This window comes from Daphnia magna, linkage group LG1 (assembly GCF_020631705.1).
Source record: "Daphnia magna isolate NIES linkage group LG1, ASM2063170v1.1, whole genome shotgun sequence".
Taxonomy (NCBI): domain Eukaryota; kingdom Metazoa; phylum Arthropoda; class Branchiopoda; order Diplostraca; family Daphniidae; genus Daphnia; species Daphnia magna.
Window position 1 is genome coordinate 8,773,991 of NC_059182.1, and position 23,725 is coordinate 8,797,715.

The window sequence follows — 23,725 nt, forward strand, 5'->3', positions numbered from 1 at the left end:
TGCAATAGAAAACAAGTAAATGCAATTGAAAATGGAACCACTCTCCATAAGAGATGCCGTTTTATTACAGAAAAGTGATCGTCGATCTCGATCTCGATCAGTCCTAAAAATTGATCGATCGATCGTTCAATCAACCACAAAAGTGTGTTGATCGATCGATCCTTCAATCGATCAAGGTTCGATCGGAAATTTCAAAAGTGAAGCAAACACCTTTAGTTTACACTGTTTTGTATGAATTGATCCCACAAATCCCTTTTTGGATTTTTTCGATGGGTTTGTTGCCCAAAAGCGACAACATGTACCCTTTATCTTAAGAAAAACTATCATTTCAAAGTTAAGATCCGATAAATCGGTTATTTTGGCAGTAAACACTAGCCCCGCAGTGCTGAAAACCCGCTCACAAGCGGCCGACGACGGCAACGCACTGTTATATTCCCTAAATGAAGAATTTAGTGGGTAAAAATGTCGACGAGAAAAAAGAAACAGATTTTTTAATTTGAAAACAAATTGCAAAAAGATTTTCTTGATGGATGGGAAGTGTTCGAGGGATTTCAATGTCCCCGATACCGTCGTTGAAGTAACTATTGGCCTCATCGGTTTCCAAGGACGTCCTTCTTTTCTTGTACCCATCAAGAAAACGGGATTTTTTAACTGGTGACGTTGGTATTTGATTTCTTAGAGTGAATAATAAAAATCTTAGATGAATCATTATCATAGGAATTAGATGAATCGTTATCTTAGGAAAATAATCAATAAACTTACCTAGAGATCAGAATAGGGTTCGAACTGTTGATGCGACGAACAGCTGATTTCAGGTAAAGGGGCCGTGCACATACTACGTCACGCGTTTTTTTCCCTTTTTTAACCCCCTCCCCCCCCTTTGTCACACTCCGTTACAAATGGTTGCACCCCTATCCTTACGTCACAATTGGCTTGACCCCTCCCCCACCCAAATAAAAAATATATCGTGTTCGTTTTTTCTTTATTGAGAAAAATTTCTCCAGTTAACAGAAGTGGCTGATCAACTTCAAGTCTCGGTTTCCCAGGCTTATTCCGTATACTCAAAACAGTTTGGATTTCAGGATTTGTTTCACAAAGTTTTGCCAACTTGATCTTTTTTGATTCTCGGGATTTCTTGGCCCTATTTTGATTATCTATTTTTCTTTTGAGCAATTGTTCTAACTCCTTCTTCTTTGTCTTTTTTTCTTTTAGTTCCGATTCTTGTTCTTTTGTGATGAATCCATTGGCTTTTCTATTAAAAAGACCCACAAGATCGGAGTTGATTATTGAAATTTGAGTTTTTAATTGCTCTTGAGCTGGTTCGGGCTTTATAACTGAAGGAATTGCATTTTGTACTGCTTTGGTCGAAGTTGCAGCCTCAGGAATATCTTCACCGGCAATTTCGTGCTCAAGAAACTGATCTGAATCTGGCATGAACTCCAGAGCAATTGGTTGGACCGTTAATGTGGTGTTCAATTGCGAATCATTTAACACATTTTGGACATTATTTTTCGTGCTTGTCAAGGCATTTTGCTTCGACCATAAATTCAATAACCTTCCTTTTTTCTTTAAAGAAACCAAATTCCATTTTTTAAAAAGGGAATTGACTTTCAGTTCCAACTCACTCTCATTTTTTATCTCTTTCCAAATTAAAACCACCTCCTTCTGACAATCTTGTCTTTTTTTTCTGAAAATGCCCTTGTATACGCTTCAAACAGGGAAGCAAATAATTTGTTTTTGTCCATTTAATGGGATCAATAAAAATTTCGTTCAGATTCTAACTACTGATTGTAAAAGCAACGTGTCTGGACTACTTTTTTTTTGAAAAATTAATTGGCCACCAGAGGGCAGTGGCGATTGTCAAGTGACGTCATTTTTTCAAGGACCCCCCCCCTCTCCCCATGTCACACCGCGTCACACTTTCATTACCCCCCTCCCCCCCTCTTCGGGTGACGTAGTATGTGCACGGCCCCAAACGATGAGTTGAAATTTTTCTTCCTTAACTGCCCAAATGGTTTTAAAGTTTCGATCGGAAACAGAAGCGTGTAGCAAATGGGCGTTGTTAAACATGCCACTGAATCGCTTTTCAATTCCACTCTAGACGCCATAAACAAGCGGTAGACAATGTAAACTGTCGCCTCCTTAAAGAATTCAATAAAAGTCTCTTGAAGCAACTTGATTGTTGGCAGAAGACAACCAATCGACATTTTCTCCTTGTTTTGTAGTACATCTAATGCTTGCGTGAATGGTTCCATAATTCTTACCTTCTCTATAATGAACTCTTCTTGTTTTGTTCTGGTTGTTTTGTTTTGTTTTGGTTAAAGTTGAAATTTTAAAGTGGCAATTAAAATAATTCCTCTAACTCTTCGTTTTTAGATGCAATAAGTTTGGTAACGCATTCAATTGCGTCGAAAAACAAATTCCATCTTGTAGCATTATAGAGAACGAAAATCACACCCAATTTGTGTTTGATGACATCTGCTGCCAAAGAACTACGCGCTTGCTTATTTCATATTGCCTGCAGTTTCTTGTCAAGACGCTTCTTCACCTTTTTTATAGTCACGTTGGAGATATTATTGACACCCGTAGTTGCAATGAGGTTTAAAAGATGACATGAGCATCTCATGTGTCTTGGCAGTTTTATTACCTCTTCTTCAGCATCCCCTACTTAATATATAATATAAATATAATATAATATATATGTATATATATATATAATATTAAATCCTAATATATAAAGCATTTCATGATTTTTTTGTCGAAATAGGCGTTAGTCGTGTGCGTGAACCTAAAAAATTGTTCGGCGTGGATTAAAGATACATGCGTAAAAAATAGTCTGCTTTTGACTTCATATTTGGATTCAGTGCAAAGTTGTGTATATAACAATATTTTCATAAATATTGTCGGTAGCCTGTGGCATATGTTCGTCGAAAAAATTGGTTTTGGACTTATAGTTTGTCCGCAAAAAATTATTTAAATTTTATGTATTTCAGGGAGATGGTGATTACCCAATTCCTCTTCAAACCGCACCAACCTATACACAAAACAAAATTATGAATCAGTTTACTACTCGAGTAACTATTTTTATAGCAATAATTTTGCATTAATTGGTAGACCTTGCCATGAGCTTTCCATACCTGCTATTTCATTGAAAAATATTAAAAAAGAAAAAATTCCCAATGTAACACATTTTTTTTTAGTTTTGTTGCTTACGTCCAATAGAGCAAGTGATTGACGCGCACCCTCTCCCTATTTGTGAACGGACTCTTGCGGATTTCGCCATGTTTGTTACGAATCCGTTTTTCCTCTGAGGAATCCTTATAGGGAAAAAAGGGGATCGCAAAAAAAAAATTTTGAAACCTTCCCAATTTACCAAAGGATACTAGCAATAATTTTGTGTTAAAGGTAAATGAACTAGCTACATTTTAATATTAAATTAAGGGTATTTAATTCTAGAAAACAGCTAAATTTTAATGTTTAACGGTATTGTTTACAATTTTCATTGTCTTAGGCCCTGGGTATGATGACACCCTTTTACAACGCAGCTCATTTTTCCTTACACATAATGTAAACAATAATGTAAACATAGCTAGTTTTACCAGAGTAAAAGAATACTATATATATAATATAATACTATATATATATATACTAGAGTAATAGAATACTATGTATAATATATATAGTATTCTATTACTCTGGTAAAACTGTAGGAAAAAAAAACAAAGGGTTTCTAAGAATTCGGCAACTCCGGTTGATGCCGCAAAAAAGAGATTTTCATAATTTCGTTTTTTAACCACCTGTAAAATCGTTGGATAAAAAGAAAAAAAATCTGAAAATTAGGCTTCAGGTAGAACTAACGTAGCTCTTTTTTTAAGCCCTTTTGCGTCTTCGTAGCCCTAGCTGTTTGTAAAAAAAAACAAGCCAAAGTGACCTCATTTGCATAAGATCCTCTCGGCTTTCTAAAGACTTTTTCATCGAATTTTCACCCACCCTTCCCATTAAAATAAAATGCTGGAAAAAATTAGGGACGTTCTCACTATTTATGAGAACGTACACAAAAAAAATGTACCATTTGGGGAAAATTGTGGCACTGAGAGAACCACAAAAACGGCGTTTTTGCATAAGGTTCTCTCAGGCTTCCAAAGACTTTTGGTAGGTACTGTACATAAAATTCGTTGAATGATAAGAAATTATTTATATTACCTAGAAATTAACCAATTATTCTTACTTCTAATGTAAAATTGTTTTCATGTTATCTACGAATTAAACACAAGAAGTTGTTTTTTAAGGGAGGTGGGAGAGATGAATTTGAAAATTCAGCTGAAGTGAATTTAAAATAAAAATTCACGCAAAAATGGACTTTTTTAAAATACTGAAATTCACTTAAGCCGAACTTTTTGCGCAAAAATGGGCCTTTAGTTCATCAATAGTAATGGATAAGTCCTAATATTAATATTTTATTTTAACCTTTCAGGTATCGTATTCCAATTTTAAGGAAAACGAAGACACAATAGGACAATCAGTTGCAAAGAAAGCTTCCAAGTCTATCTTTGCCTTCGATGAATGTTCAATGCATGGAGAATATGGCTTCTTCAGCCTTGGGGATGCCAGTTTTACTGGTTGGCTAAGGGGTAGGACATGTGACCTGCCCTTTCCCCATTTCCATCCAGGGCCGTATGAAGTAACTGAACGCTCAGCTTAAATCAGCTAATCTCAGTAAAAATTTCCACTAGATAGTTTGGATCAGCATGTCTCAGTAAATTCCTGAAGCCCTTTCTCTCTTGGTTACTATACCTTAAGAGAGGTGGCTACATGAAGAAGTAAACAAACGTTGTATCAAAATTACAATCAAAAGTGACATAATTGAAATAATTGTTTGATGAGAAAATGAAGTGTTAAAGTTACACGGCGTATCCTGAACAAAATTGGACCGTAATAATATTATCTGTCGCAAATCAAGTGATTCAACAGGATGGCGAAGACGAGGATATAGTTTTTCAAGAGTTAAGTAGACCGTTTATGGCAAAACAGCAAAATTTTATTACAAATTGGAAAGATGCAAGAGAGTTTTCGGGAATTGAAAGGTCCAGTATGTAAAAAAAAAAATCGACCACCCTTTTCAATTCGAAATGCCCCTATTGTCGAATAGCACAATTGCATGGAATTTTAGGCCACATTTTACCATGTGCTTCAATTTGGCCTAAAACTCCATGCAATTGTGCTATTCGAAAATAGGGGGCATTTTTATTTGAAAAGGGTGGCCAGATTTTTTTAGTGCATACTGTACATTGATAGAACTGTGACTGCATACTCTGACCCTTAATTCTAAAAACATTTCAGAATGTCAAGGAATAGTTTTGAGGTAAGTCAACATATAAAATCCACTTTCACATCCCGTGTTAGTTGAATTTCATACTATGTTTATATTTTATTAAGCTTTCAGCCCGCAGGATGGCTATACATTAGTTTGTTTCATTCCCGTACTTTTTAAATTTTTATATGGGCCTTTTTGTATCGAGGTTACTTATATGTTGAATAACTTCCCTATTTTTTTTTTCTGAAAAAAAAAATAAAATCTAAACCCCCCGCCGACTCAGAAAGTGTGAAAATGGTTGATTTTTCATGGTTTTTTGACACGCTTGGATTGCGTATTATTTTAAAAAATCGGGCCTTAACATATTATTATTTAACTAAATAAACTACATACATGTACTAATTTTTTACTAAATCGAATGAAATTTAGACCCCCCACCATAGATTTGTACATAACGTTTTTCGATATGAGATGGTGACGCAATTGCGTTACCTGTCAGGGTGTGAAAAAATCCCATTAGTCTTATTTCATCACATATAACATATTAGACAACAATTTAATGAGTCATTAGACTCATAACCAGTTATCAAGAAGTCCGATGTGAACCTTTTTTTATGTGCCTCGCAGTTAAGTGTAATATTTTCCAATGAATCGCCGAGTTTCATATAGTAATTCTATTACCGATATTATTATTGGAAGTATAGAAAATGAAAGTCTCGCTGAGAAGAATAAGCTTCCAACTAACAGAACTGGCAGGGGCCGTTATTTGCACATGAGGACTGAAAACGCTCTGAAACCCAACAACGATCTAATTAGTGCACTTTTTGGCGAATTGGAAATTGTGTGGGCAAAATCTGGCATTCCCATTAAACAGAAAAAACATGTGACGTTACAACTAACTTCATTGTTGGACGAATACCGAAAGCTCAAGAAGGAAGATGCGAAAAATCTTGTTAGTTCCAAACCAACACGCTCCAAAAAAGAGAACATACTGCAGACTAAAATTAAGTGCTTTCAAGAGAAACTGAACAAACTTTGTGATATTTCTACTATTGACTGTTATCAAACATTACGTTCTTCTAGAAGGCAAAGTTGGAAAACTGATTGGGCTTTTTACGAAAACCAAAAAACTACCAGAACCCAAAACATTAATGCTGTTGACAGAAATGCCAAAAACTTCGAAATTCATAGTAAGAAACGTGACCGAATTGAATTACCAAATCAATGGCAATGCATGACCGACTAGCAAATTCGGGATGCGATTGACTTGATAGATGGCAAATTGGACTCAACTGACTGTGATGAAGAAGAAGATTTTAAAGGGATCCCATCTAAGAGAAAAAAATCCAGTGAAAGCGTGTCTCTTTCACTTCCAGCAAAGCAGTTATCGAAAGTCATGTCGCAGGTGTTCGACAGATCAAACATTTCTGTTCGGAAGCAGTTACTAGTCCAATCAACAATTACTAATTATGGCGGTTAAAGCGTCAATTCATTTTCCTTGTCCGTGTCATCCGTCTGGCGTCAACGGGCTGCGGAACGAAAATTGAAGGCCAAAGAAGTCAAGGAAAACTACTTGAAGAATTAACCGAAATATACGACGGTCTATTGGGACTCTCAACTTATTAAGCTTGTTAGCGGGAAAAAAGAAGAGCGCGTTGCTATATTAGTTAGCGGTGCATCAAGCGGGTATAACATTTAAAAAATATTTTTAAATATAATCCGGTGTTAATACTTAATTTTCTTCTCATAGACCGAAAATCCTTGGCATTCCATCCGTTGCAGATTCAACTGGTATTTCCCAAAAGAATGCAGTAATTGAAATGCTACATGATTGGCAACTAAAACAAGACGTCGTCGCTTTAGTATTCGATACTACCGCTAGTAATACTGGCTTTCGAAATGGTTGTGCCAGTTTAATTTAGAATGATCTGAACCGAACTCTCCTTCGGCTGGCCTGCCGCCATCACATGTAGGAGGTTCACATAAAAAAATATTTGGTAGTCCGTTTCGGGTAACACCGTTGGCCCAGAGGAGTTGCTTTTTAAGCGGTTTCAGAATGATTGGGGGAATATCGAACACGATCTTAACGACGCAACCCCATTCCAATATCCTGCGACCACGGATGATAACGGCAAGCCAATTATATCAATGGTAGCATCAACTGCAACAGAAGTTCTTAAATGGGCACAAGATTGTTATTCGACTAGTGTGTTTCTTAGGGCCGATTATAAAGAACTGTTAGAGTTAACGATTTTTTTCTCGGTGGTGACGTGACGTGTAAGTTAAGGAAACCGGGAGCGCTCCATCATGCTCGGTTTATGAGTAAGGCCATATATTTTCTTAAAATGTGCTTGTTGTCAACTCGTCTATCACTTTATGACGAGGAACTCGATCAAATAACCCGAATGGCAAATTTCATCGCACTTTTTTATGCTAAATCTTTCCTTTGATCTAGATTGGCCTTAGTTGCCCCAACGGACGATTTGTTGTTTCTAGGGTCCATGATATGGTATAAAGACGAAGACGAAGTAATAGCAAAAGCAGCGATCGAATCTTGTCTCCGCCATCAATGGTATTTCACAGAAGCCTTTGTTGTGTTTCCAATTTTAAACGAAAATTTATCAGAATTTACTAGGTCGATGCTAGCTCGAAAGCTGTGGGAAACACCAAGACCAAAGGAATTCACTGTGGGAAAACTAAAATTTCCAATTAAATCCGTTGATGAAATGCCTCTTTTACACTCACTCATAGGCCCAAATTCATGTTGCTTTTTAACGTTATGAGACTTCATGCTAGTCTAACAGATTGGTTGCAGCTACCGCTAAAGTAATGGGAGCGGATGACTGATTACCGGGAAAAAAGGGCTTTCGTTCGACAGTTAGAAGTAGTAAATGATTGCGCAGAACGTGGAGTAAAATTGATTTCCGATTTCAAAGATATTTGCCAAACAGAGGAACAACAGGCTTTTTTATTTCAAGTTGTTGAAAATCATAGAGTCTCAAGGTCTTCCTTGAAAAAGTCTGATCTTGATCGATTATGAATATATTGTGTGTTTTATGTTATTGATTATCACTTTGAGTCTTTTGAATAGTAAATATTCAATTTTTCGAAGGCAACTCAGCGAAAAATAAATTTATCTCATCAATACTTCAAATTTTTGTATTAAAACCTATGGCGGGGGGTCTAAATTTCCTTCGATATGGTTCAAAATTAGTACATGTATGTAGTTTAACTAGTTAAATAATAATATGTTAAGGCCCGATTTTTAAAAATAATGCGCAATCCAAGCGTGTAAAAAAACCGTGAAAAATCAACCATTTAACACTTTCTTAGTCGGCGGGGGGTCTAGATTTTTTTTTGTTTAGGAAAAAAAAATAGGGAAGTTATTCAACATATAAGTAACCTCAATACAAAAAGGCCAATAAAAATAAAAAAAAAGGGCGGGGATGAAACAGAATACTATACATTTACATAGTACTGAAGCTGTTACTGTGGTGCCAGCTCAAACCAAGCTTCTATTGACTTTGTGGACTTTAGCCAATCGCCAGTCTTTTCAAGGCTTTGGAGATAGGATTGGAATGTATATGGGTCTGTATCAAAGAAATTAAGAATACTCTTAGCGTAATTAAGATTAAATTATCTCATATGAACCGTACACTTAATTTTTTTAGCACTGCCAGAGTATTTCGGTTCAACTCGATTGAATACATCATATGGCCAATTAGGGTTGAATACAGAGCAATCTCAGGGCAGTTTAATTTTCCCCGTGCTATATGTAAACACAATACTGGCTATTCCATTTAAAGACTTGGTTTTATTCCATGTGTCTTTCTATTTGTGTTTATACATGTTAAGTATAAAAAGAAACAAACTGGGAAGTGCGGCTTCGCTGAATGGGAGAGCAACAGGGAACGAACTCTGAGAGTGAGACTCAGTCTTTTACGTTACAACTGAGAGAAAATACACGTTGTTTTGGAGAGTGAAGAGTGGCTAAAAGTTACTAATCCAACAGGTTATGGGCCCAGCTGTACGCACAGCAAATTTTTCGTTAGTGCCTCTTTTTTTTGTGTAACCTAAAGTGAATTAAAGTACTACGATGGAGAAAGATGGCCGACACCATATTGGATGGTGCCTTGATGGGAAAAACTACGAATCGTGGAAATTTAATCTAGCTGGCACCCCATAACTGCTATTGGGAGATTCTGCCTATGAATTGACTCCTAGATTAATTAAGTGATCCCAAGATAATAGACGCCTGGATAAGGTAAGAAAAATTATAGTATTTACTAGCCTCTCAAACTTTATTACAAAATAGTAACACACATTCTCTATCCATTATCCGTTCCTATAATTCTTGAATCATTGAATTATACATACCTAACAATCTACTGTCTTATAATGTATTCTTCTATTCTAGAACTCTATCAATAAGACAAATTTTAGTAGGATTTGATTGATAAGCATTGTATTCCAGAGGCAGAAAAACTTCAATTGGAGAAAAACAGATATTTACACTGACTATTAAAGGGCGTAGTTCAAATACTGGTAGCCAGTTTCCAATTGGTGGTAGACTTGTAGATCATAGCGGATGTAAGTCAACAGTTCACAGGAAAAGTAAGTCCCTGTGAGAAAGTGTTGACCTTGGTTCTTGTTCTTAGAAAAAAGAGAAGTTAACGTTGGTAACAAGTGGAAAAACAATGATTAAAGTAGGGTAGTTACAGAAAATCTAAATTAATCATCCAAAAAATGGGCCAAAAACAAACAAAAGAACACGAAAATGAAGCCCAAAAAATCTCCGATCTAAAAAATGTGCTTAAAAATGTCATACGTAAACTAGAAAGCTTTGAAAAAGGTTTTAAAACGGATGAAGGTAACTTAGTAAAAATTTTTTTTCTCCCGCATACATTATTTTATCAGCAGCTCAATACGTAGAAAGTTTGCGTAAAAGCTAAAAGGTAGTGATGTGACGTTAACTTTAACGATTAACGTGAACCTCACGTTAACGGACGTTTTTGGGGTCCGTTAACTTAACGTAATAACTTAACGTTTTTAAATTTTCATGCGTTAATTTCAACGTTATTTTATTTTTTTTTAGCTTGAAAATGCAACGCTGTGTTAAGGTTTTTTGGTTTAGGTTTACTGTAAAAATTTAAATTTCTACTTCTTACACGGCTCAGCGTACGTTCGTAGTCTGCTAGACATTTAGAAGTACACAATGTGTTTTTGAATGCTTTAATAAAGTTCATTTTTTAGTGATTGACTGATTGTACTGATTGAAATGAGTGAATCCGAGAATTCCTCAGAAGATGAAGGGCAATCTATTCAGTTAGTCCCTGCTAATCTACGTAAAAGAAGCCTCATTCACAATTATTTTGTATTCAACCAAAAGTCGAATACAAGTGTGTGCAAAACTTGTAAAGCTGAGCTTGTAGGAAAAAATACCTCAAATCTTATAAACCACCTCAAAAAAGCAATTCATTTGAAAGATTTATATCATAAATATCTTAAAGAGGTGTCTGATAATCAAGAAGATACTGCAAGTAAGAAGACTAAGTTGTCGAAGGAAAAAAAGAAACCTGATTCAAAGCAACAGACTCTTCTTCCGGTATATACTATTTAGCACGATAAATTAATATTATGTTTTATATCAGTTCATAACGTGTTTGTTTTCTTTGCTTTATAGATTGCATCAAAGAACATGTTTTATCCAAAGAAATCAAAAAAACAAATTCTTTTTCGTAAAAAATTGACCTTTTTTGTAGCCACCACATCATTCTCAACTTCTTTAAGTGAAAATGAGGATTTTAATGGATACATGAATTTGTTAGACCCACGTCACGTACTGCCAGGTCGCAAAAGACTTACACTCGACATTATTGAACTGGCCAAAAAAGGCAAATTGTTGATAAAGAAAAGAATTAAGTCAGCTCTCTCGAAGCCCATGGCAACGGAAGACATATGGTCTAAGAAAGGCCTTTCATCTTCTTACTTGGATAAGTCAATCAAGACGATCAATAATGAAGACGTTTTTAATCTTACCTTATTTATTACATTTATTATTTAGGCATCACTCTTCATTATATATCTGAAGATAATAAGATTGAGAAGGTTGTCCTTGATCTCGTTTACTTCCTGCCTCCCCATACTGGATGTGAAATTGGCTTATTAGTCACGAAAATTTTTCAAGAGTGGAAATCGAAGTCCCTATTATAGTAACAGACAACGGGAGTAATATGGTTAAAGCATTCAAACATTCCCGTTCTAACCACGTCCAAGAGGTGATCGACAGCGTTGTAGCCAACAACACCGAACAAAATGTGGTGACGGAGGCAGTACATCAAAAAAATCTGTTTTCTGACAGCTCAGACGTTGAGGCTGATGTTGAAAATGTAAACGACCTGTCTTTCAACGAAGAAAATAGCAGAGAAAATCCAACGCCGGAAAACATGACCCCTATTACCGCAGAAAATTCCAATGCTCTAGATGTAAGTGACTCAACACGTTTTGATATTTCTGATCTGACAACATCTGAAATCGAAATGGAAAATGAAGAGGTGGAGTTCCTTCAGTTTGAACGTCAGGCATCAGAGTCTCTGAGAACCATGTTCTTCAGAAATGAAGGCGAAACTGAAGAACAATATCTGAAGAGACTATCATGTTTTTCCCACAGACTACAATTAGTCATGGCAATTTTCGACAAGTTCAGAATCTACAACGCCAGACTACCACAAATTGGATCGACGCACAGACTGCCAGTTTTTGCCACTGTCATTTCTAAGGCAAGAAAATTAGTTTCTAGATTTAACACATCTTCTGTAGCCACACCACTTCTCATCAGCCTTTCCGGTAGAAAGCTACTAACTGATGTGTCGACCAGGTGGTCTTCAAATTATTTCGTCATGGACTGTCTATATCAACTACGCAAGCCGGTTTCTCAGGTGTGCCAAGAACTTGGTTGGGATGAGCTATCTAATTCAGAGTGGATCATGCTTAAGTCGATAATAGATTTACTGCAACCATTTGCTGCATACACTCAATTGGTGAGTGGTGACAAATACGTCACCTTTTCATCTGCTGTCCCGTGTATTGAAGAATTAAAGTTACATCTCCAGAAAAGTGCCGAATCCTCTGGCTTACACGGAGTAGCGTGCGCCATGCTAGCAGACTTATCTAAAAGATTTGATTTTATGACAGAAAAAGATGACCCCGATTTTGATTGCACGTACTTGTTCGCTACTTGTCTTGATTGCAATTTCAGAATTTTTTTAATCGAAGATCCTGATGTTCAGAAGCTACTTCTCAATAACGTAGTAAAAGTTGCAAAGCAACTGGGTTTGAAGTATTGCAGAAAAAGTCCCAAGCAACGACACTGATGCCAATCGCCTCATCTTATCGTCATTGGAAGAAAATCAAGAAACTGAAGAAGGAAATCAAACAAATGGTGACGGCGGAGGATACGAAAATTTGAATGTGGCTTCATTTCAGTTGCTGTTGGAAAAAAAAATGTCCCATAGGGTGTCCAATAGCAACAATTATTCACGCTCATGTCTGGAAGATCTACTACCGATTTGAATTCTGATAATGACAAGTTGACCAGCATTGAATCAGAACTATTGGACTACTTCAACTTTGCAAGTCGTAACTTGGATCTGCCGACAACAACAACCATGCAAGACATCATTAATTATTGGAAAGACAATGCGGAACTGTTTCCCTTTGAAAAAATTTGGCATACAACATTTTGAGCATTCCAGTCTCTTCGGCAGCTGCCGAACGTGAGTTTTCTGTGTCTGGATGGCATTCACTGGGGAGAAAGAATCGAACAACAGGAGTCACTTTGGCAGCAAAGGTGTTCCTTACTTGTAACAAAGACCTATTAAGGCCCCTATTTTTTAAAGTCTTGTTTACTTTCCTCCTTGTTTTTCACAGTTTCTTTTTTCTCATTAGAACAGCGAAATATCCAAATGAGAAAATGCCTAATTATTTAATGGATCTACCTGATAACCGTAATAAAACTAATCAAGACCGTGTCTTATATTCTAACTTGTATTTTTTTATAAAATAACGTTTAAAATAACGTTAACTTACGTTAACGGACGCTATAAATTAACGCGTTAATTAACGCGTTAATTTAACGTCAAAAAGTAAAGCTCCGTTAACTTAACGGATAACTTTAACGTTTCAAAAAACCACTAACGTCACATCACTACTAAAAGGTAATCATAAAGGAAAAAATCTAACAGTCAAAATGAAGATGAAATCGAGACGAGTTTGAATCTATGTTTGAAACTGGTGTGACATTACTTTTAGTTGGGGAAAAAGAGCAAAAGGCAAAACGTTGCATTCCCTGTGGGAAAGGATACCCCGAGCAAAGGGTAAATGCATTTCTAACCCTCAAAAACAAACCCAATGGAATTACGAAAAACCAATAATAGCTCCATAAATGGGAATGAATGCTGATTCGAGGAATGTGCAGTAGAAAGATAAGAATTTTTTGTTTTAAGTTGAAAAGCCAGTTGTGAGATGTGCAACGGAAAAATTCTTGACGAAAAAGGAGAAACGAAAAACTTTTCGTCTCTTTCTAAAACATTGGGTAACGATAGAAATGAGTACATTAAAATGTAGATCGAAGAACGCTGATTCAGAATCATTGCTTGAAAATGTTGTGCTTTGAGAGGGAAGTCTCAAAAAAGAGCTTAAAAAAGGTAAAAAGTGTTTGGTGAAAAATGGGTACTCCGCAAACGTTATTTTATCAATAATTTGAAATCTTCAAAGCCAGCGTAAAGGTCAGAAGGACGACCCGCAAAAGTGCCGGTGTCGGTTCTCTTCAGTTTATGAATTTTTGGTAAAAAATATATACACGGTATCTAACTTTTTTTGGCTAAAAGTCTTGAAGCTTCGCTGAATTTTTAAATCGCTGTACATTTATTTAGCGATTTTGATAGCCCCTTTATAATCCCTTTTTTTTCTTATAGACACGGTGAAGTTGATTAATTACCCGAAGGGTTTCTATTCACTGCGGCTAGTTTAGTTGGTAATAGTCACACTAGATGGGTATAATTGGTAATAGTCACACTAGATGGCTAATCAAGCCAAAATACAAAAAAATTGTTTTAATGTTGCAGGATACGTGTAAATGTAAAAAGCGCCGCTTCTATTTTGGAATTATGAAAGTGTAAATAGAATAGAATGGCTGCGTAGTGATCATCGACTTTTACTTTGATTTTGAAACGAAACGACCATTACAGTGCACTACAGCCCATTGTCAGATTTACAGTCATATTCGATTTTTTAGTGTCAAATAATTTCGAGCAATTACATTTGTTTTGGAAAATGGGTCGTAATAGGAAAGTGGATATGGATCCAATTAAAAGAGCTCGTATAGATAAGATGCTTGAGCAGAGAAAACGAATAGGTAATATAATAATGAGGGAATTTCTTCAGAAGTTTTTGACAAAAATTTTTTCCAACTGTGGATATTGTAGATTAAGAAGCATGTCTATTGTACATATACTATAGAATTTTGACGGATTATTACTAAATAATATTTTATATTCAGGAATTAGGGAAACTTGTAATGAGACAACAGGAGAACTTATCAATGATGGTATTATATAATAAGATTTTTAAATTGTTTGATATAATGTCATAATGACTTCAGAGATTTTACTCATAGGTTTTATTTATACTGTCTTATTGTATAGAGCATGTGCAACTTTTGATTCACTAATAGTAAACAATTCTTTTTTTCTTAATAAGGAGTGAAACAAACCACGAGTGAGACACCAGAAAAAGTTATGAATAAAGGTAGGCTACTACATAACATTTTGTATTGCTCGACAAAGTTTCTTATAATAAATTACAGAATGAACTTGTAAGTAACTATAGCATATATACAGTACCCACCACAAGTGTTAGAAAATGCGCGGATACCCGTAAGCCTCCGTGTAAATACCTCGCTGATTTGCGAGGTATTTACTTAGGTATGACTTTTTCCCACTGGGGGGGGAAAATCAGCCGCTCGGATATGTGTTCGCGACAAAGAAAGAGTTGCGCATTCCTTGCGCGCCATGCGCCCCCAGTGTGAAAAAATCATACTACATTTTCCCTGTGTCGTTGTACACACAATAATAGTCCTTGAATGGAATGCGCGTTTTTCCCGGGCGAAAAAAATAGGGAAAGGGTTCATGGATCACGATCGAATCGCGGTCGTGGAATAAAGTGCCCAATGGGAAATTTGTAAAAAAATCCCCGGCTCCGTATCTTAATCGGAACAAAAGATATGGCCGCCGGAAAAATCCATCCCGCCATAAGAGATCCACACAAAAAAAAATTTTCTAATACTTCTGGAAAGTGGTGTACAGCCTCAGCGGAGGCTTGTACAGTTCTGATTTTTTTTTCACGAATACATCTTCAACAAATGTATTTGTAAAAAAAAATTTAAAAATCTATCCCCAGTATTTACCTCGCAAATCAGCGAGGTATTTACACGGAGGCTTACGGGTAACCGCGCATTTTCTAACACTTGTGGTGGGTACTGTAACTTTTTTTTTCTAGTAGTAAACAATTCTGTGTGTGTTAAGGAGTAAAACAAACTTTGAGTGAGACAAAAGGAAAACTTATTAATAGTACCACACCAAAATTTTTTTTATTGCTCGACAAATTCTGTAACTTTTGTTTCACTAGTAGTTAACAATTCTTTTTATCTTAAAGAGTGAAACAAAAGGAAAGCTTATCAATAGCAGAACTACATAATCAAATTTTTTATTGCTTGACAAATTCTGTAACTTTTGTTTCACGAGTAGTAAACAATTCTTTTTATGTTAAAGAGTGAAAGAAAGCTTGAGTGAGGCAAATGGAAACTTCTCAATAGTAGTAGGGGAGAGCGGGGTCCAACTGGACACGTACTGGACAGGACATAAGCATTTACGGGTTTTGGTGATTATTAACTGGGGTGAAAAAAATACTGGGATGTCCGCATTGTAAATGTCTATATGTGACATAAAAATAATCATGTAATTCTGAAAAGTACATGAGTTATGGAGGAAAACCGAAAAATTTGTTGATTTCTGATCCTTCGTGACAGCACATTTTTTGGTAAACCTACGCTATGCCTCGTCCAAAAGTTGTATAACAGTTAAAGAAGCTATTAAATTCATTTAATTTTACACAGCCAGGATGAAAATATTTTTAAGGAATACGGTTTAATAGTTATTAAGGAACTTATAATAGACACTCTGTTGGGGTAATACTGGACACTGTTTTGTGGGGTAACATCGGACGAAATCGATTTTTTATGGGAGGAGCCTAAGTTGCGTGGAGGAGGAGTCTAGTTGCTAAGCAACGCTGCGTATCAGACGCGGACTATTTGAAATAGATTTACGGAACTTACAATATATCAAGTTAATTGAGCATTTTGTTGAAGTCTATAAGTTACGTATAAGTAAATAAACATATATTGCACAGTTAACATATTGTTATTATTAAACGACTGTATTAACTCGGTGTAATGATAATTATTTGAAGAAACACAATCATACATTTCTTGGCTACATGACATTACAGTACGAACGAAACAAGTATGAGTATCTTTGTATGATCAATGAACACAATTTTTTTTTAAACACGAAAATCTAGATTGATTAACTTATTAAAAAATGTTATACACCTGACTTGGACTAGCTTGTAGCTAGGTTGTACAAAACAATATGAATTGACATATTACGTACAACTTTGAATATCTTTCTTGTATCAATGAACACAATTAGTTTAAACACGAAAATCAAGAGTATTGGTCATTGCAATATTTTGGACACCTGACTTGTACTGGCTTGTACCTGGGTTGTACTGGAAAATATGATTGGCTGCCTATAAGCTTCGATAAATGCTTGGCTTCACTAAGCGACCAGTCCTCGTTCTAATTTCTCCCGAAATCACAGGCGTTTCAATTAATTCATCACCATCGTTCGACACACTGTCATTTTGCTGTTTCAAAGAAACTTTTTTTTTTTATTGGGCTTTAGTGCTTGTGACATTCACTTTTTTCTTAACTGAGTAATCTTCATTAGATGTGGTTTCCATGTCGATGATAATCTTCTGTTTCCCTTTATTATTGTTTATTTTTTCACTTGCTGGTTGTAATCGACGTCTACTTTTTTCGATTTTCTCCGATTGTTTTTGATGGTGTTCAGCTATGACATTAATCTCCGGTGTATTCGTTAAGATCCTGGTTCGTCCAAGTCTGCTAACTTGTTTTTGGCTCCTGCGTGCTTTTGGAGTGGTCTGACTGACCTTTGGAAGTGGTCTGATATCAGTGAGAGTAATCGTCGGAGTTGCAGGATCTCCACTAATTTGCACTTCTTCTCTTGTCTCTTCTAATTCGAATACACCATCCGGGTGTGAAATAACATCTTGCGTCATCCTGGGTTCAGTTACATTGTCGGAAGTAGCATGTTGTTCAATTTCTGCAAAAAGAGTACATTTGTTAAAAATAAGAATGTAGGCCTAATCATTTCATGTTAAAACTGTACCTGGCTGGTCGGTTACACTTGCTGGGGCATAGCGTGTGTCCGGAATAACATCTCTGTTGAATGGATAAATTCCTGTTTTTGAAATCCTGGTGTTATATTACCAGGTATAGCTTTCTCCATATAAGGCACTCTACAAAGATGAGCAACTTCTTTTATGCTTATTCTTTGTCCTGGATGGTCTTGTAGCCACTGATTGTGAGATTTCTTAAGGGCGCTCTTAAATGGACCAAAGACAGATACGTCTAAGGGTTGGAGTGCATGTTAACATTGCGGTGGGAACGTCAACAAAATAATACCGTTGTCCTTTGCAAATTTCACTACATTATAGTCAATATGACTGGAATGGTTGTCTAGTGTCAACAACACTGGTTTTTCCTTGGTTGATTTCACAATTCCATGGAAATGTTGAAGGGAAAGAAGGAAGTTTTCCGCAGTCATCCAGCCAGACTCGTGCACGAGTCCAAGACACCCAGTAGGTCCTCCTTTAATGAGACCAGGATTCTGCTTTTTCCTTGGGAATACAAAGACTGGTGGCGTACTTGAACCAATAGCGTTAACGAAGACCAACATCGTGACATTCACTCCACGTTCAGCGGATACCGTTTGAGAAACCTGTTAATTTAAATTATGCAATTATATTTTTAGATATTATATTAAAATAACGTTATGTTAAGTTTCCTACCTCTTTAAATTTTTTGTGGCTATGACATCTGGAGGCTGCATCACAGTAGGAACGTTCGTTTCATCACCATTCCATACGTCACATTGGGGTATTTCGAACTTTTCGTAAATATCACGTAAATTGTCGTAAAAGTGTGATACAACAACCTTGTTAAACCCAACAGCCCTCGCCTGGCTAGTTGCTTCTGGTTTTCTGATTGACAGAACATGGTTTCTTTTGAGGAAAGCCGTAAACCAATCCCTTGACGCTTCTTGACGGGTTATCCAACTTGTAGGTGTTTTTACTTTATTAGCTACGGCGTATTGAAGAGCAAGCTTCCTTGTTTCATTGGTTGTGAGACCATGATTGAGCAGACAGCAATGTTGAAGATATTCGACTAATTCGTCTTCTTGTGTCCTTGAAAATATTTGGGAGTGATGTTTTGTCTTAATTGTTGTTTTTGGATCCAAGACGATGGATTCCAAAGTATATCGTTTACAATAAAATCCAACTGTTGATTTGGAAATATTAAATCTCTCAGCAGCGTGTCTGATGCTTAGTACTTTTGAGTGGACAGCTACTATTGCATTCTTCAAAGCCTCATCTGTTGGCAAAACATTAGTTTTGACTCTCACATATTTACGTGGCATTTCTAGAAATACAAAACATGTTATTAGTATACGAATGATGCAATTCTGTAACTGTAATTCTGTAACTCTTACTGTAGTTAATCTTCTCGTTGATGGGTGTTATCAATCAGAGTCTCCCATGTGATGTTACACTGAAAAAAATCTGCCGTCGATGAATTAAAAAACCGTCCAGTGAGATCATCAAATAGCCAATATTCTAGAAGGCCTATAATTTATAACAAAAATGGGTTGTTACAACACAATAGTGACTATGGTTGCAAAATGGTCTGGTACTTATGAACTATTTATTTTGTGATACACCAAAAAATTAGTTTTTCTATACTACTCTTCCATAAATGTACAAACCTGTGTCAAGATCGATGGAAATAAAAGGAATTTCACAAAAAAAAAGTAATTGACGACGCTCCTCTTCACGACTCGCCATTACGTTTGAATCATGGTGAAAAAGTGTTGTCTGCTTGAAAATGGTTTTTCTCCAACAATCGATCACAAATCGATCATACAATATATAACATGCCCCTCCCACTTTTCTCATTCATTCTCCCACTCTCTGGCATCGAAATTGTCCAGTTCTCCCCCCCCCCAATTTCATTCCTTAATTTTCTTTATGTTAAATTATTTTTTTAAAAATAAATTTCTGCTACAATATATGTTCTATTGATAAAGTATTTACAGATATTTTTTTTTAAATTTTAACGAGAAACTTTAACTATTATTAACCATGTCCAGTATGGGACAGACCCTGTCCTGTCCCCCCAATTTTCTTAATGAACCATTTTACCCCTATTTTTTTAAATTAAATAACTCGAAAAGTATGAAAGGTATGTCCATAAAAAAATTCCCGGACGTAAAAGAAAAAACGATCTTTACACTAACATAATTTATTTAACCGTAACATTTTTACACACAGAAATACATACAAAACAAAGTTTTTGTCCAGTTGGACCCCGCTCTCCCCTACTACATAATCCTCAAATATTTTTATACTCGACAAATTTTCTATTACAGAATTGTCTTGTAGGTACTTATGTACAGTATCCTGCACAAAAATCCGAACACTGATTTAATTTTTTAAAGCCACCTATTGGCGGGGTAGCGGTTTTTTTTTTTTTTTTAAGGGGGAGGGTAGATGGGGTGATGGACACGACAAGGCAGGGTTGGGTAAGTCTAGACATTAAAAAAAAATGCCTTAAGGTATTACGCTTTAAGGCAAGTTACAGGTCAGGACATTTTTGCAACCCCCAGGGTGGTGTGTTTTTTTAAACGACAGTTGGGAATTTAGGGCTTGGGCTTGGTAATGTTGCTTACCGAAACAATTTAGCTTATGTTCCAGCTGCCTGTGAATGTTTACGTAGTTGTCAATGGCGTAGGTGTAGCCTTTCTGAATGTGATGATGGAGATCGGTGTTCGATTCCAAATGAGATGATGAATTATTGCGGTTACCTTGCGAGAAATTCTCGTTCGTATATAAACAAATTTTCATCGAGTAATTTGTGCTGTTTTTTTGTTTATTAAATAACTTAAAAAATAATAATTTACTTCGTTCTAAAAAAAATAATATTCCCGGCTTATGCGAATGAAGAATATTAATAAGATAAAGATTTTCTTCGTAAAACGGCTGTGATTTGGACGATCCTTTTCCAGTCTCCGATATGGAGTCAGTGTAAGTCTTATAAGACTCTTTTAGTTTATTTCATCGGCCATAGACTTTCACCCATGCTAAATCTGGTTTCCGGCTTATATTTACACCTTTTTGCCTTAATTCGGCTGCAATCGAAGAGAAGCACTCGTCTCGTTATTTTTTTATCACTTACTACCTCCCAACGGTCTTTTATGATTTCCAAAAGCCGCACAGAAGCAATGGAGTCAATTTGTTTTCGTTCTTGAGATCGTTTGCCTGACCAAATATCATCATCCGTGTCGACCGTATCGTTGTCAACTGCACAATTGCCGATCACTTCTCCTTCCTCGGACGCCGTTTCTGTTGCAGTCGAGGAAGCGGCCAAAGCAACGTCCAGAGCGAATTCAGCGTTGGCTTTAGTGTCACTACCATCTCTGGCAGATTGTGGTTCTTGATTGGTTTGTGAGGTTGGTTTAGTTGTTGGATGCTCTCAATGTAATGCTCGCGGATTTTGGCAGGGAACATCATGATGCCCAACAGGCACGTCATCAATATCAATAGAAACGACATAGGTTTCTAGAATAAAATAAATGTGACAAGGATTAAAAAAGATACACAGGGGCAGTGCATATACGGGAAAAATAAATAAAAATGAAGCGTACCATCAGCCCTAGTGCCTTAATAAATATAAAAGGCATCACACTTATAGATTATGAATCCATACAGGATAGCATTGCCAATATAATCGAAATCTTTGGGATCTTCCATGGTCAGAGGTTGAAGTAGAACTGAGTTTCCCAAAGAATATTGTGGGGAATGGTAGACAAATATCATAAACCTAAAAAGTGAACAAAGCCTATTTACATAATTTGTTTTTGTTGGTCTTGTTCATGTGATGGGTACCTGTTATGAAAAGGAAACAAATTCAATGGAAAGCTTCCTTACCCTACCTCCTTTTTTGAAACCAAGCAAAAATCGACTTTTCATTTTCGAAAGATTAGGTCGACCAGAACTCTACATAAAAATGAGTCAGTATTAGTCGTGGATCACAGCGCGCTTATAGTAGATTGCAAAACTGTATTTGATTTAGTGTTATCGGAAACTTCGGAATTTTATTCGGATGACGAGGAAGATGTTGAGGTTTCTTACAATAACTTACTAATAAACGTCTTAACAATTATTGGAAAAAATTGTACAATCCAGGATTCTCATATTCGATTATCAGGGTACGTAGAAATAGAGAGTAGTAAACATACCAATTCGAAAAACTAGCTTGATTTCTGTGTCTATTTTGCTATGATACCGATAATAATTAATCTCTCTTTTTTCTCCGCAGATTTATTCGCAACATTATACCACAGTTCACAGATTTGGATTTCCAAAGTCACTTTCGTATGTCACGGGCATCCTTTACAGCTTTGGTTTCATTTTGCCAAGATCACAAGCTCCCGGATTCAGCAGAGTTTCCACACCGTTATATAGAACCTCTGCCAATGGACTAAATGGTTTATATAACGCTGTGGTATATAGCAAATCAATGCACACATCGAGAAATATCGCTTTTATTTAATCGATCTGTTTCAACAATTTGGTTATCCGTCAATCAGTGTACCAAAATCATCGAACTTCAGCTACAACATTTCATTAAATGGCCAACAGGTGAAGAGGCCCCATTGATTGCAGATGAATTCCAACATGTTGCAGGATTCCCTGGTGTTATTGAAGCAATGGACGGTACTCACATAGAAATTGTATCCCCCTCAGAAAATCAGAAGGATTTCAACAACAGAAAGATGCGCCACTCCCTCATCTTGTTAGCTGTTTGTCTTCCAAACCGTTCGTTTTTCTTACACTTACGCTGGATTCCCCGGAAGTGCAAATGATGCCAGAGTCTTCCGTTGCTCTGACTTAGGTGTTGCTATTTATGAAGAACCAACTTTATTGTTTCCGGGTTCCCAGTATCACGTGTTGGCAGATTCTGCATTCCCTTGTACACCTCATGTAATGCCGTCGATAAAAGCGAGTTTAGCGACAACTAAAAAATAAAAATTGCAACGCAATATTATCTAAAACTCGCATTCTCATCGAACATGCATTCGGTGACATCAAAAACACATTTCGGCGGTTGCATTACATTTATGCTCACGTGGAAAAGGCAGTGAGAATTATTTCGTGTTGCTGTGCCCTCCACAATTTTCTTATCAGCAGAGGTGAACGAATCGTGACTTACCAGTTACCGGAAGATATTGAACATCCCACACGGCACCAAGATATCTTTTTTTTGTGAAAAAGATGTAAAGTCTTCAAAAAGATATCAATTTATATCTTTAAGATGTAAACCGTCTGGCTAAAAAAATGGCAATGATAACTATGCCATACATAAGATGTCAATAAGACATCTTTAGCACTATAACTTTTTAGCGTGGCAACTTTGGCTTTAAAAAAGTAGTCTTATATATAGCAATGTTGGGAGTACCTATTGTCAACTTTTTTAAGCCAATGTAAATATATATAAAAGTGGTTTTTCATGTGATATCTTTTTTATATAATTTGAATTTATATAAATAGATGTTCTTTACTGGAAGTACATTTAGTCAACATTTTTTAGCTAAGAAATATATGTATAAAAGTTGTTTTTCATGTGATATCTTTATTAAATAATTTGAATTCATATAAATAAGTGTTCTTTGCTGGAAGCACATTTAGTCAACATTTTTTAGCTAAGAATTAGATGTAAAAACGACATGACGGCCATACTTTTTTTACGTTGTCTTTTGGAAAATAGCAGTCACCAGCTGTCACCACGTATCTTACATAACTATGGGATAATTTGCATCCGCCATTGTTTGGACTGCTTAATTGGGGAATTAAAGGCTCAATCACGAGGGTACTATATTTCATAAATTTAAAATTGAATTAAAAAATTTGGGTAATTAGCATTTCCTTTTC

General features: G+C 36.1%; 2 protein-coding genes, 1 long non-coding RNA gene and 1 pseudogene across 4 annotated transcripts; 1 reads left to right on the forward strand and 3 right to left on the reverse strand.

Annotated features, from left to right (window-relative positions):
• Window positions 1-14,527: 14,527 nt before the first annotated feature.
• Window positions 14,528-22,601, forward strand: LOC116930183. Its single transcript, XM_045170462.1, has 4 exons — window positions 14,528-14,729; window positions 14,874-14,921; window positions 15,074-15,121; window positions 22,113-22,601. Exons 1-4 carry the CDS (start codon window positions 14,648-14,650, stop codon window positions 22,256-22,258), a joined length of 324 nt encoding a protein of 107 aa, XP_045026397.1. The 5' UTR covers window positions 14,528-14,647; the 3' UTR covers window positions 22,259-22,601.
• LOC123470315 lies at window positions 17,637-17,924 on the reverse strand. Its single transcript, XR_006643956.1, has 2 exons — window positions 17,845-17,924; window positions 17,637-17,778 (listed from the first exon to the last, which is right to left on the reverse strand). It is a non-coding gene; the product is annotated as an uncharacterized LOC123470315 (long non-coding RNA).
• LOC123470296 lies at window positions 18,322-19,601 on the reverse strand. Of its 2 annotated transcripts, XM_045170433.1 has the most exons (4): window positions 19,501-19,601; window positions 19,228-19,360; window positions 18,527-19,157; window positions 18,322-18,456 (listed from the first exon to the last, which is right to left on the reverse strand). In XM_045170433.1, the coding sequence occupies exons 3-4, from the start codon at window positions 19,153-19,155 to the stop codon at window positions 18,423-18,425; spliced, it is 663 nt and encodes a 220-aa protein (XP_045026368.1). In that variant the 5' UTR covers window positions 19,156-19,157; window positions 19,228-19,360; window positions 19,501-19,601; the 3' UTR covers window positions 18,322-18,422. The 2 variants fall into 2 exon arrangements, with proteins under 2 accessions (XP_045026368.1, XP_045026363.1); XM_045170428.1 differs by having other exon boundaries at window positions 19,228-19,564.
• Window positions 20,843-21,763, reverse strand: LOC123470301 (annotated as a pseudogene).
• Window positions 22,602-23,725: the final 1,124 nt, after the last annotated feature.

What these genes read in the sequence shown, in the direction of transcription:
- LOC116930183 (XM_045170462.1), top strand. Translation starts at nt 14,648, where the DNA reads ATGGGTCGTAATAGGAAAGTGGATATGGATCCAATTAAAAGAGCTCGT. An exon ending in TGAGCAGAGAAAACGAATAG is followed by an intron (nt 14,730 to 14,873) that starts GTAATATAATAA and finishes TTTTATATTCAG; the next exon opens with GAATTAGGGAAACTTGTAAT. An exon ending in AGGAGAACTTATCAATGATG is followed by an intron (nt 14,922 to 15,073) that starts GTATTATATAAT and finishes TTTCTTAATAAG; the next exon opens with GAGTGAAACAAACCACGAGT.
- LOC123470296 (XM_045170433.1), bottom strand. Translation starts at nt 19,155, where the DNA reads ATGCCACGTAAATATGTGAGAGTCAAAACTAATGTTTTGCCAACAGAT. An exon ending in GCCACAAAAAATTTAAAGAG is followed by an intron (nt 18,457 to 18,526) that starts GTAGGAAACTTA and finishes TTAAATTAACAG; the next exon opens with GTTTCTCAAACGGTATCCGC.